General features: G+C 43.5%; 1 protein-coding gene across 1 annotated transcript in view; it reads left to right on the forward strand.

The window, feature by feature from the left end:
* The window catches only part of ATRN (attractin), a 157,292-nt gene that overhangs the window by 137,893 nt on the left and 5,729 nt on the right, over window positions 1-13,670 (forward strand). The window contains exon 28 of the mRNA XM_037387983.1: window positions 12,622-12,736. Within this exon, the coding sequence (XP_037243880.1) occupies window positions 12,622-12,736 (115 nt within the window). The remainder of the gene's footprint in view (window positions 1-12,621; window positions 12,737-13,670) is intronic.

Consider the following 13,670-nt stretch of genomic DNA (forward strand, 5'->3'; position numbering starts at 1 on the left):
GGGATTATTGTCCTTGTTTTGTAGAGATGAAGCTTGGAGCGTAGTGAAAATAAAGGAAAATTTGCAAAGGTACTCAGTAATTTGGGGTAATTGACTGATGGGGCAGCTAAGCTGACCTGTCTCTGGGGCCTCTCCTTGGAGGCTCTGAGTAGTTCTGCTCCCTGCTGACTTTCATTTGACTCCAGATCAGTCAGTTTTTCTAAGTTTTTATCATTTCTCTACTTCTGTTAGAAGGATGGTAGGCACTGGAAGTCATTAGCCACTAATAGCTCACCAAGACTTTGAAATACATGCTTGTGAAATTGGATTGTCACTCAGCAAATTAGAATGAGCCTATTTTTCATTGCCTCATTGAAGGTGGTGTGGGATGTGTGTGGATGTGCCCGTCGGGCTGGAGGCAGGCTTGTGAGGCTGTTGCCTGGCTGCAGATGCTTTTGGGTTGCAGTCTGCCTGGTCTGGGGGCACTTCTCTGCCCCTCTTTGCATTTTCTGAAAATGAGCTAACTAGAAGCACCTCTTCTGTAGGATCAGGCCAGACCAAAGCTGTCCTGAACTTTTTGATCTCTCTGACAAGTTTGTCTGCACTCAAGGACTACAGAGAAGACAATAAACTTTGGATCTCTTACATTCTGATTAGTGTGTTATCCCTCCTCCTGTTCAGCTGGCAGTGCTTTTGCCTTTTTCATTTGGGCATTGTTGTTTGATTTCTCCTCCGCACTGTTCTGCTTCATGTTTTCTTCTCAGTTTCTTCTTTGTTTATAGGAATCTTCTCTTTTGAAGTGATTCTACAGACAGGATTTCATCTTTCTCTCACTCGCAACTAAGCTTCCTTGCTTTCCCGTGCCTGCTGTCATCTTCCCTATCTCACTTGTCTGACCTTCTTGGGTTACTCAAGAACGGATGGAGAAGCCAGTTTGAAGCATAATAAATAAGACTGTGGACAGATGTCCTGGTTTAGACCCAGAAATTGTTACCAACTGCTAATTGCCCTCTGTGCCGATAACTCACAAATGTTTCTTAATCAACTTCAGGCATAAATGAGATGGTCCAATTCAGGCAAATGGTGCAAACCTTGTACCATAACCTGAAGCCAAGTAGGGAGCATGGACAGTTGTGCCAGCAGGCAGCTTCATCTGCTGGAAGATCTGGGTGCAGAATGAGGATGCTTTTCCATTACAAGGAAACTTACTAAATTTGGGGAGGTGTTATATAGGGTTTTTTATCATCTTAGAGAGTTTGGATGGGGAATATAAAAGTATGCACAAAAGTCTGGAGTGTTTCAGCAAAGTTGAAATCACATGGAGAAGAGACGAGGTTCAAGAAGCTCGTGGGTTGTGAGCAACTTGGGGAATGACACTTCTGAGATGGTCTGGCCTGTTGGATGTCACATATAAATGAATTCAAATAGAAATGAGGAAGCAGTCTCTGTTTGTGGGGATCGGCTTCGGGTTTTCCCCTCATCCCTTTTGCACCTGCTTGGGAAAAAAAGCTCCTAGCAGGAGGGAGCTGCAGAAGGACAGGCTGGGACAATACAGAATCGTAGAACTGCATTTTTCTTTGTGTTTTGTATGTTCCTTAGTTATTAGCCAAGAAAGTGAAACATTGTGGTGATGTTGGACTGTAACCCATTCTCCAGTTACTCTGTCATTCACTGTGTCAAAATTTGAAAGCCTTCGTTTTAATGTAAGAAATCCAGACTTGCGTTATCATAAATGCATTGGTGTTTTTCCTTCCCCATGTGAATCAAAGCTTTTGGTTAATAATGAGTTTATTTGCGGGGTTACAAAGGAGAAGTGGAAAATGGGACGTCTTGTCTGCAAGAGATTAATTTTCTTTTCCATTGTGCGTAGCCAGTTGGCACCCAGTGTCAAGCTAGTTCCATCCTAAGCTAATGCTTTCCAGCTGGACAGTATTAGAACCGTGTTTTCAATTAGTATTTTTCCTGGGGTACTTAGAAGTAATAGAAAGTGATTTACCTGCAGGGAAACTATTCATATTACAGTCTGCAGCTAGGCAACACGTAACTAGCTGCTTTGGTTTATTTCGCACTCAACAAATACGTACTCGATTGCAAATCTACCACAAAATTTGCTTAGTTATTACAAAATCCATTGGCTTTTCTCTGCAGCTTTTTTGTGCATTCAGAGGTGCTGTGTATTGCAGATTTTTTCTAAGAGTATTTAACATCCCTGAGTATTTGGGACTCGTCCAAGTGTCTGAACTGGTATAGCTGTAACTCAGGCTTTTTTAAGTCTTGTTATCTAATTAATCTTAAGTCCTGTAGTCCTCTGCAGCCATTTTTAGAAGAAACTTTCCTGCAAGAATTAGAAAAGTTTGTAATTGTGACATTGATTTCCAGCTGTCTTGAAGGTGGTAAGGGCATGAAGTTAACGCTTGTAAATTCTTGGGAAAAACACATGCACAGCATAGCAAGCAAATGCTTAGCTTGAGCAAAACACCTACAGGTTCAACAAGAAAATTGTTGCATTAGAAAAAAATTATCCTTAAGTTGGAAAAAAATTGTCTTGGAAGCTTTTAGAGGATTTGAAAAACACTCTTGTAAAACAGAGCATTTGCCTGGTAGAGCAGGTTTGTAGAGTAACTTTTGCTGTGTTGTGTTTAGGGATCCAATGTGCGAAGCCAGCACTAAGAAGTGATTATTTTTGCATCTGTGATCGACAGGCTGTCGGTCAAAATCCTTGCGAAGTTCATTCTGTATCTTCATGCCGACGTGCACTTAATTCTGCTGTGTTAGGCTTCTGAGGGCAAAACAGCTTCGCTGCAAATCCTTAATCAGACGTCAGCTCACCAAGCTGGCTGATTCCTTAAAAATAGCAGAAAAAAATGATGGAAAATAGCATCTTACTTTAGTAATTAGTTCGCTTTGTTATGGAAGAAAGTTCTGTTGAGTGGTTTAAAGACTGCCAGAAGATCCCATCTGTTCAAGAAGTAAGTACAGACATGAAGTGGTGGGCTGACTGAGGAATGGGCAAGGGATACCACAGATTTATATTTTCAGTCTACATGTATTTTGCATCTGAGTTGTGCCCTTGTTAAATTCCTTTTACACTGTAATGAAGTTACAACCATCAGTAAGGAGTAGAAGAATGAGTAGTCCTGTGCTACAGGGCAGTGGGTTTGGGGAAGCTGCAGGGGTACCAGTGCAGCGAGGAGTGGTTTGAAATGAAACATTGTCCGGCTCCAGCAACTTCATCTTAATTTTTGCATGTACCCCTATGTTGGGCTGTTCCATTCAATGAGAGAAGTTCAATGAAGAACAACTAAGGGCCAAGGAATTGATGGGGTTTACATCTCTGATCCTATTCTGGTTGTCAGCCTTGATGACTCACTTCCCCCCTTACTTCATATGTTACTGACCTGCTATTAGTCCCTCAAATTTGCTGGGGGACCAGCTTCTGTGACCCCCTTCCAGCCCACCTCATTTACAATGAGCCAGATTAGCGTAAGCGCAGTGAGCACGAAGTCTCCTACGTGCCACCGAGCTGAGACTGGGGGTCCTCATGCAAGCAGGCAGTTTTGGAAGGATGGCAGGCTTGAGCTGTGATATATGAAAGTATTCTTAAATAGAAGTGGCCAGGCTATCGATATGCATTGGAGGGGGACAGAGCAGGTTAGGGTTTTTAAAGATATAAATAAGCTGAAAGGAAGAGTCATTCATTATCCTCAGAAGGATAACGGCTGGAAGAAAAGGATGAAATTGAGAGTGGAAAACATAAACTGAATAATCTTAATCTGATGTGGTAGTTGCTGGGGATGGTTGACACGCAGCCTTCGAGGCCGGAAAGGCTGGTTTTATTTCGCCTGACTTGTCTAAGGCAGGCTGCTCGGGCTTGTTAGCTTACCTTTTGAAATGCAATGTAATTTCTAAAGTACTATTTCTGGGGTTTCTAGCATCTGCTGGTTCTAGGAGCTTTTCCTTGCATTAATGCTAAGGTGTTCAAAGCATGTCAATGTGTAGCTGTCTCCTTGTCTTTAGCAAAAGCACTTCCACTCATTAGACTCATTAGGTCAGTGCATGCAAGCGGGTGGCAGGAGCCCTCCCGTTGCATCAGGGTGACGAGGGACGCACAACAAGAACCGACATCCCAGCTTGTACTTCGTATTTGGTGTTAATTCTTCTTATGCTGGCCCACTTTCTAATTCACGGAGAAGTGGATGATCCCTTTTGAAGGAGCGCCGTGCTAGATGGAGTTGCCAGTGGTAAGATGGGAGTGTTAGCTGGGCGGCTGAGGTGTGTAAAACAGATTAGCTGCACTAGAATGGCATGTAGCCTGGCTGCAATCCGTACTGCCAAAACAACAACGGGAGTACCTGATAAAACCTTCACCTAATGAATTATTTCCAGTTAACTAGTGCCGGGTATCTTGTTTTGGTTTCTCTTGCAAAATTAGCGGGGGCAACTTTTGCTGATTCCGTAATATAATATGGAATATAAATACTTGGAAGGGAGCTATCGTGAGATCAACAGGGACATCTGTTAAGCCTGCCTTGTATTTAGGGACTGTTTGGCTGATAATTGAGATTTAACTAGTTTTAGATTTGAAGACTGGAAATTTTTCAGCAGGATGGACCCTGATTTTAGCTGATAATGAGGAATTTGCTGGAGGGAGAGGAAGGAGCATGAAGCTTCCCACAGAAGAGGGTTTTTCTAAGCTCTTTTTTCCCTCTAGTGCAAACAAGTGTCTCTTCTGATTGAAGTACTAATAACACCAGCAGCTTCTCAAAAAACATTATTGGGGATCTATTTGCATTGCTTTATGCCAAGTAGTTGTTTTGTGTCTTGTGTTTGCAGTCTTCATTCGTCTGATTTCATTGGGTTTTTTTCCTTATACTTTTTAATGTGCAAAAACCAGCCAAGTGGTTGAAAAAAGGCAGAAAAATCTTGCCTCTTCACCCGTACAAAATCAAAATAAATATCCACTGTTGGCTGTATATATTTTGCCCAGATTTGCTACCCATGGCCTCGTCCATCCCGTCCCCTCCCCGGGGCATCAGCAGGGAATTGAAAAAGAAAGACGAGTGTTGGCTTACATGAATGGCAATGCTCAAAGCTGTGACATGAGATTTTGTCATTTCAGGGTGACTGCTTTTGAAATACAAACTTGCCCAGTGAAATCCTTTCCTTCACCAAGAGCTCATGTCTGTGTTTTGCTGGATTAACAGTGTGCATTTTCAAAGAGAAAGCAGTTGTTAAATGTAGTGGGAGAAAACTCTTGTCCCCTGTGGAGGTCGGTTTGCTTATATGCTCCCATTTATTGGTAACTTAGGATGTTCAGACCTGTATTTTCAATTTCAGACTGTTAGCATTCATCTAAGGGTTTGAAGATGATTTTTATTTAGCTCCTCACATGCAGGAACCCAAGTGTTGGGGCTGAGTTGCGAGCAATTCATTGCCTAGCCCCTGTGTTGCTTCCAAGGTAGAAATCGGGACAAGGTAAATGTAAATTTTTAATCTAGACTCATTTACTGCAAATTATTGCTGGAAATTCATTCATCTCTATCTTGGAGGACATACATATTACCCTGACAATTTGATTTTAAAAACTTAATACTCTATTTTTTCATAGAAAATTGCTTGTAACTTATTTTACAAATGTTCACTCAGCTTTTAATGGCACAATTTAAAAACTTGCAAATGGAATTTGACCCTTTTTCTACAGAGTGAAATCATATGAAGAAGTGGAATCAAATAATAAAGTTGAACTGTTTCAGTAATGTTCCTCTTCTCTTCCCCCACCATAAGACTTTTCTTTTATTTTAATTTCCTTACTGGAAATTGAAAACCATGTAAGAGTTATTTGATCAAACCACAGAAATATGCTTTCTTGTTAAGGAAAAAAAATTCTCTACAGTATTTTTTTAAATAAATTCTGAAAAACAATATGCTGGCAGTGTATTATAGAACCTAAATAAAATTGATGCTGTGTTTTTTAAATTACACAGAATATTTATTGTTCTAGCCATTAGTTTTATGTGACATATTATTAACCTTTTGAATTTGTCAGATATAAACAGCGTAAATAGAAATAATGAGATGAAATAAAAAAGAAATGTTTAGGTTGAACATCACGCAATTCAACTTGATTGCGGAAAGCATTTGGCTGTGAAATTGTCTCCCAAGGGAACTGGTGGTGCACTCCACACCTGGGTCACCTAGAAATAGCCTGGAAAAAGTCCTGGAAAATGCCTTGTTTGTGTAAAAAAAAAAAAAAAAAAAAAAAAAAAAAAAAAAAAAAAAAAAAAAAAAAAAAAAAAAAAAAAAAAAATCCTGCTGGAGAAGCTGGACTAATTAGATGACCTAATAGGTCTCTTGCTGCATTTAACTTCCATAATTGTTCAAGGTTTACGCATATTAAGTACATATCAAAACTCATAAACAACTGAAATTGCTTGGCTTTTTGTGCTGGTTTTAGCCAGTAAAGTCATCTGTGGAAAACAGCTGAGAACAGATTTTGCTGCCTCCAGGAACAACGCGGTTGTGTCACTGCTTAGTAAAATACCATTAACTTTATATTTGCATCCAGAAAGGGGTGGTCATTGTTTCCAAGTGCTGCCTAACACAAAGCATGTGAGAGCACTTCCCGGTTAAAAGCCAGATGCTGCAGTGCACCTTCCTGACAGCGCATGCTGCCCAGCAAAGCGTGTTTCCATCCGTGCGCCAGGCTGACAGGTCTTTGTTGTTTTTTCTGTCTCTGTTTGACATTTGTACTATCCTCATTGCTAGTTGTTGGGGTTTCTTCCTGCTGTTTTCCATTGATCGTAACTTTGCTGGTGTGGAGGAGCAGACAAAGTCCATTGCTGGAGAAAGATTCAGGCTATTTGTGGCCGGCCGGGCAAGGGAGGGGGCTCTGCCCCTCTGCCCTGCTCTGGTGAGACCCCCCTGCAGCGCTGCCTCCAGCTCGGGGGTCCTCAGCACAGGAGAGACGTGGAGCTGTTGGAGCGGGGCCAGAGGGGACCACGGGGATGGTCAGAGGCTGGAGCAGCTCTGCTGTGGGGACAGGCTGGGAGAGTTGGGGGGGTTCAGCCTGGAGAAGAGAAGGCTGTGGGGAGACCTTAGAGCACCTCCCAGTGCCTGAAGGGGGGTTCTAAGAAAGATGGGGACAAACTTTTTACTATAGCCTGTTGTGATAGGACAAGGGGTAAGGGTTTTAAACTGAAAGATACATTTAGATTAGGTATAAAGAATATTTTTCTTACAATGAGAGTGGTGAGACACTGGCACAGGCTGCCCAGAGAGGTGGGAGATGCCCCATCCTGGAAACATTCAAGGCCAGGCTGGACGGGGCTCTGAGCAACCTGATCTGGTTGCAGATGTCCCTGCCCCTGGCAGGGGGTTGGACTAGATGGCCTTTAAAGGTGCCTTCCAGCCCATACTATGAGTCTATGATCAGTTGCATGAAGTTGTCACTCCAGTGCACTCACAGTATTTCTGTGAGGACAAGGAGTAGCTGCAGGGCAGGGTGCCTGGCCGGTAGACCAGCTACAGTTAGTCTGTTCATAGCACAGATAGAACCCAGGCAGCACAGCATCCCCTTTGCTGACCACCATCCTAGTTGCAGCCAGAAGGGAGATAGTCTCCTGGCTACACGTTTCTTTACTGCTGCCGTGGTGCAGGCATGCTCTGTGTTCTGTCAAAGGTACGGCTCCTTTCTGATGGGCTGTTGGATGGCAGTTTGGCTCATACGCGGGTTGACCCAGTCCACTGAAGGTGAGATCTTCTTACCCCATGAGCTGTGGTCTTTGTGCACCCACTCCAGCAGCTGGGCTCCGCACTCCCCTCTGCCCCTCTCCAGGTGTAGGGCTCTGCTGTTCAGGCACCGATCAAAGCAGTCATCACGTGCCAAGCGGCTGAGGGATGCACCTTATTTGCATAGATTTGAATAATGTCTACTTTATTGTGCCATTAAGCCTTCAATAAAAAGGAATTGCCTCTATAATTCAACAGTGGGTTTATCAAAACACTGTAAATGGAAGTCTCTGGCAGAGGCTGGTTTTAACCATCTGATGAAAGGTGTTACAAAGTTTGGAGATCTGCGTATTCTATATTTATTTTTTTTTAGGGACCATTAAAAGCCACCTGTCAAACTGAAGCACAAGCATTTATAATGACCTGATCTCTGGTTTCCAAGTCCACTCCTAACCTTCTTACAGAAAAGCAGCTTGGATCTGCATCAAGAGCATTCAGAAACCACACGGGAGGCAGACATGCCGCAGAGGTGGGAAAGGAGAGGAGATACGAGCACTTCTTAGGTCTCCCCACAGAAGTTCAGCTTGACAAAGCCAACCAGCTTCTCCTTGGCTGCTTTGTGCTATGGCAGCACCTACATAGGTCATGTCTAAACACTAGCAGGCTCACAGCAAGATCAGCTGTGGGCAAGAGCTGGAATTAAGATAGTTGTTAAGTTGGCAGTCGAGTTATTCCATGTGTTTTCCTCCCTGTCTGCAGAATACAGTCCCTGGGCTCCACCGCTGGGTTGCTGTGTATCTCGCAGAGGGCACAGTATGCCCTTCACTCCCAGCTGACCTCTTGCTTGCATCAAATTCATCATTCCCGTCACTTGGCATGTGAGTCATTTCATCAGGCTGCGCTTTGTCTCTTGGCCTGGCGAGCACACACTTGGAGATGAAATGCAGTATGAGTCACAGTTCAAAAAGCAGGTGCCTGAACTGGTGCTGTCAAAAATAAATTTGCAGGACTTGATTCTTTATGCTGGTTTTTGCTGTTATTAACTGCAGCTTGTCTCAGGAAAATGGCTGGTCTTGATGGACAATAAACCATTTTTTCCTCTTTTAGATTTGAGATTGAGATTAGCTGCAGCAAGATGATCTCGTGCTTAATTCCTTCCAAATTAGTTTGCAACTGCCTGACAGATTTTGGATGCATCAGTATAGAAAATATACTTCCTTGCTTTGCATGGTTAATAGAAACAAAGTTCCCCCTGCGGTAACATATTACCAATTTTTTACTAATACTTAGCTTTTCAGAGCAGGTTGGCAAGGGAAGGAAGGAGGCTCAGAGGTATTTCCTCTTCCCCCAACTATCTGTAGTATATCAAACAGACTAAAAAATACTGCAGCATGAGGGTCAGACTCATCCCTGTGAAATAACACTGAATTTTAGGTATCGGCATGGCCGGGGTCTGCTGCTGCTCATTAGGGGACAGTGCTGGCTGCCTGTCTGGGGCTTTTTCAGTGCCAGTGACACCTGTGTAGGAGCTGCTTATGGTTCAGAGTGGGATCAGGAGAGCAAAGAGGAGGAAGGGGTGTGTGACTTTGAGAAACAAAATAAAAAACCCATGGAAAGGGAAAGATCGTGCCCACAGGGACTCGTAATGGGAGTTCCTGCTGTATGCTCGGGGTTTGTTAGTTGGAAGGGGCAGAGGAGGAGAAAGGGTCCTGCTTGGGGCCAAGAGATGAGCTAAATTATCCTCAAAAGTCCCTTCAGCTCTGTGACTGAGAATTGTATTATGAATAACTTCTATCCTTTACCATTTTATGATGTGCAGGATAATCAGAGTGGTTTTGATACCATTCCAGGGGCCTGAAACACCTCTCAGGTCACCTGTGGTCTAGAACAGCAGCCAAGGTGCAGAGAGGGACTGTTGGGAGAGCTGGAGAAAGAATTGTTCCTTCAGAGGAGGAATTCAGAGTGTTGCTCTTTCAGATGAGCCAAATGAAGGCTGAGATGTATAATAAGGTAAAGCCCAGGGAGAGGGTTAAGGCACAAAAAAACATCAGATGGATGAATAAATTCAGTTGGGAAAGAATTGAGGTTAAAAAGAAAGTTTCTGGTGTTGGAGCGGTGAGATCCGGGAGCAGGGAGCCTCTGGAGAGGTCACACAGATGTTATGGCACAGGCTGAAAGTGTAAATACTTTTAAAGCAGAGCATTGCACTTTTATGTGCAGCCACCTGCATTAGTGAAGGGCTGGATTCGGTGACCGTGAGAAGTATTTTCCAGCCTCCTGTTTCTGCATATTGGCTGGAGGATGATGAGTGTGCTTCTGAGCATCCCCATGACATTACAAAGCATGCTGGAGTAGAGTTGCACTGAACAGTTTATGCTGGGGAAGGAACAGAGCTGCAGAAGCATTTGGATTAGAATCAGAGAATGATTTGGGTTGGAAGGGACCTTTGAAGGCCATCTAGTCCAACCCCCTGCCATGGACAGGGGCATCTGCAACCAAATCAGGTTGCTCAGAGCTCCATCCAACCTGACCTTGAATGTTTCCAGAGGTGGGGTGCCTACCACCTCTCTGGGCAACCTGTGCCAGGGTTTCACAACCCTCATTAATAAAACATTTCTTCCTTATATCTAGTCTGAATCTGCCCTCCTTTAGTCCTTACCCCTTGTCCTATCACAACAGGCCCTACTAAAATGTTTGTCCCCATCTTTTATAGAACCCCCTTTCAGGTGCTGGGAGGCTCCTCTAAGGTCTCCCCGCAGCCTTCTCCTCTGCAGGCTGAACCCCCCCAACTCTCCCAGCCTGTCTTCCTATGAGATGTGCCTCAGCCCTCTGATCATCTTCATGGCCATTAATTCAGTAGGTGTTAAAAGCAAATACATTAAAAAGATATTAGAAACGATAATCTCTTCTTGGCTTGTTCAGTTGCTCCTTCATCCTTCTCTTCCCCCCGCTACTACTTCTCCCCTTGGTCTTTGCCGCTCACTCTGCTCAACACCGTGGATGAGTGTGAGTGCTTCTGTAACACCCAAGCACCGTGCTCCAGCCTCTGGGATTCACCAGGACTGTACTATTAACAGCGGAATAAGTAAGGTACTTGGCTGTCTCCAAGAAGAAATAAACTTTGTGCTTGGTGCATGCTCCCACTCACAAGGCAGAAGTCCGTGGGCTGTATTTCTGCAGTTGCCTTTTTTGTGCTCTCTCCATTACCTCTGGTAATTGAGTTGCCTGTGGGATATAGCACCAGGGTATGCTTGGTTGCTTTGTGGGAAAAGCATTATTTTGAGTTTGATCCCTTTTTTGGGGGTGGGGAGAAAATGAAGAAATCTGCAGTCATAAAGCAGGCAGACGGCAGCTTACGTTGTTACAGAATACGTATTTATCTACCTTGCACAGACTAACAAATTGTTGTTGCAATCATTACAGTAAATATGAGATATGAAAACAGTTTTAAGTTTCATTTTGCTTGCTGTCATCTCTTTTTTTCTTTCTTATTGAGCAGCAGTTATTTTATAGCATTGTTTGACTCCTGTTCGTGTTTTTTCAGTCTTGCATTGTATTGAGTTTCTGGTGAACGTTTAAGCACAGTAGTACAATTTTATGCCTAATGGAAAAAGCAATAATTATTTCATTAATACCAGGGTTGAATGTGTCCATTACTAAGCAAGAAATCAGAAAGCATGGAGTGTATCAGGTAAAACAGTGTTTCTCAGCATTTTTTGCTTATGTGGATCAAAAGAAGGGTCTCTCTTGTACCTGTACTCGTGGGTGTAGACTTGTATCCTCATCCCACTGTTGTGCCATCCCACAGTAACGCTGACCGCAATTTACTGTGTATGTTATCAGGGCCTGGCTCAGGTGAGAACATATTTTCATTTCTGGGCTCTGCTGTCACATTTTGTCTTTCTAATGGCATGTTGAAATTAGCTGTTGATCATTCAAATAAAATCTTTACAATAGTACAGTAGGAGGGTGATGTTCAAAGACACTGAGGGTCAGCTAGGGATCTAGTCTCCTGCTCCTCTAGGTGGGAGAAAGCTAGCTGCCCATTATATCTTCGTAGTTATCAATTCACATTTTATCTGCAAACTTTATTTCACATCCATGTTTGTAATGCAAGTGTGAAATATTCGTATTCAAAGTAAACAGGCTTCAGTAAAGCATGATAAGAGGAGTCCGTCTTAGGATACGACAGGTCACTGAAACGGAGAGCCAGGATCACAAACGGGTCCTCTGCTCTACTGAGTCCTCTGCTTTTCAGTTTAAAACTGGACATTACAATCCAGTAGACAGTTCCAAAGCACTTCCAGCTCCCAGAGCAACCACCTACCCAGGAGCATAGTCCAGAGTGGTCCAGAAGACCACTGGAAAATGAGCATGACCTCTTGGGAAAGAACAGAAATGAAAGACCAAATTGGGGGAACAGAGCCTAAAGCAAACACCAGTAAAATGGAGAGTGGTTTGAGGTAAATGTTCTTTATCATGTTAATGTATACGGTCCTGTGGAGGTGTTCCGTGGAGTTAAACCCTGGAAATAGAAGTTGAATGGCCAAATTGCAGTAGTCAGACATGCTGACAGGTTCAAAGGAAAAAAAAAAACGAACCTCAGTCCTGTTGTTTAGCATAAGCTGCTCCTTTGTTACTGAATTTAGGGAGAAATACAAACCTTGTGCAGTGCTTGACTTTTTACTAGCTAGTTTTTTATTAAGTAAATGTGTTTTTTGTGATGACTAGGGTTTTGATTATTACTGACGTTGGGTTTAGCTTTGCTAGCTACGTACTGGAAATTTGCCAAGTGTAGAAACATGGTTCATGCCCTGAAGCTTGTACAATCTGAAAAAGACGACGCTGGGGGAAGAGGGAGGGTGTAACACACTGTATAACATTTGTTTTCTTCTCTTCCTTCCCTTGCTGCAGACTGTACCAAAGCCAATAGCGCTGGAGCCCTGCTTTGGAAACAAAGCAGCTGTTCTCTCTGTATTTGTGAGGTTGCCTCGAGGACTTGGGGGTATACCACCACCAGGACAGTCAGGTGAGGAGTCTCGTTGCCTCTTCTGACTTGCTATTAACTCTGTGTTCGTTCCCCAGCTTTACAGATTCACCTTACAGTCTCAGACTTGATCCCGCAGTAATTGCTGTACCCACACCCCAGCTGAGGATGTGCTCAGGTTATTTTAAGTTAGCTTGGGCCCTCCTAGCTTCCCACCTGAGGCTGGATTCAATTTCTTAGGTCACTTGATGGATGAACATTTGATATTTGGATTACACTTCAGTTTATGGCTGGGGAAGAAGGGGATCTGGTAGAGAGAGTTTTGCAGTAGTTACTTACAAAGTAACTTACCTCCTAGCCTATTCCCCTTCATTCCCAGCTCCATTTGTAGAGAGACATCAAGTCCTTTCAGAGCATCCATGCCCTCCTCTTAGCAGCTCTGGACAAATAAGTTTTTTCCAGCCAGCTTAAGGTTTCCTTCTTCTCGTTCCCTTCACACTTCAACACGGTGTCAGGGCACCGAGACCTCATCTCCTGGGCAGTTTGTGATTTAACAGGGGTTTCTCCAGTGCCCGGTGAGCATGGTGAAGAGAGGATTTTAGAAGAATATTTGCTGGGTTTGAGATGGGATGGTTTGGTTACAAGCTGCATTGAGCTAAATACCAGATGGGCCAGTGGTGGTTTGTCTGGGGATCCACTGCAAGGAGGTTGCAGAGATGGTGGATGCCCAGGTGGTGCAGGGAAACCTCCGTGCACATGTGCTTTCAGGGTTTGTTCTAGCACATCTGCTGGTGCAGCAAAAGACACCTCCCTTCAATGTTACAGGTTTCACATCCGTTAATACCCACGCTTCTTATTGCCAGCTTTTTCTGCTGCAGTTGCTTTCAATAAAACATGCAGTATTTAAAAGCTTATTTCAGAATAGCCGCTAGAGTTTAATCTCTTAAGCCAAAATGCTTTTTTAGTTTTCTTTTTT

Source organism: Falco rusticolus, chromosome 1 (genome assembly GCF_015220075.1).
Source record: "Falco rusticolus isolate bFalRus1 chromosome 1, bFalRus1.pri, whole genome shotgun sequence".
NCBI classification, from domain to species: Eukaryota; Metazoa; Chordata; class Aves; order Falconiformes; family Falconidae; genus Falco; species Falco rusticolus.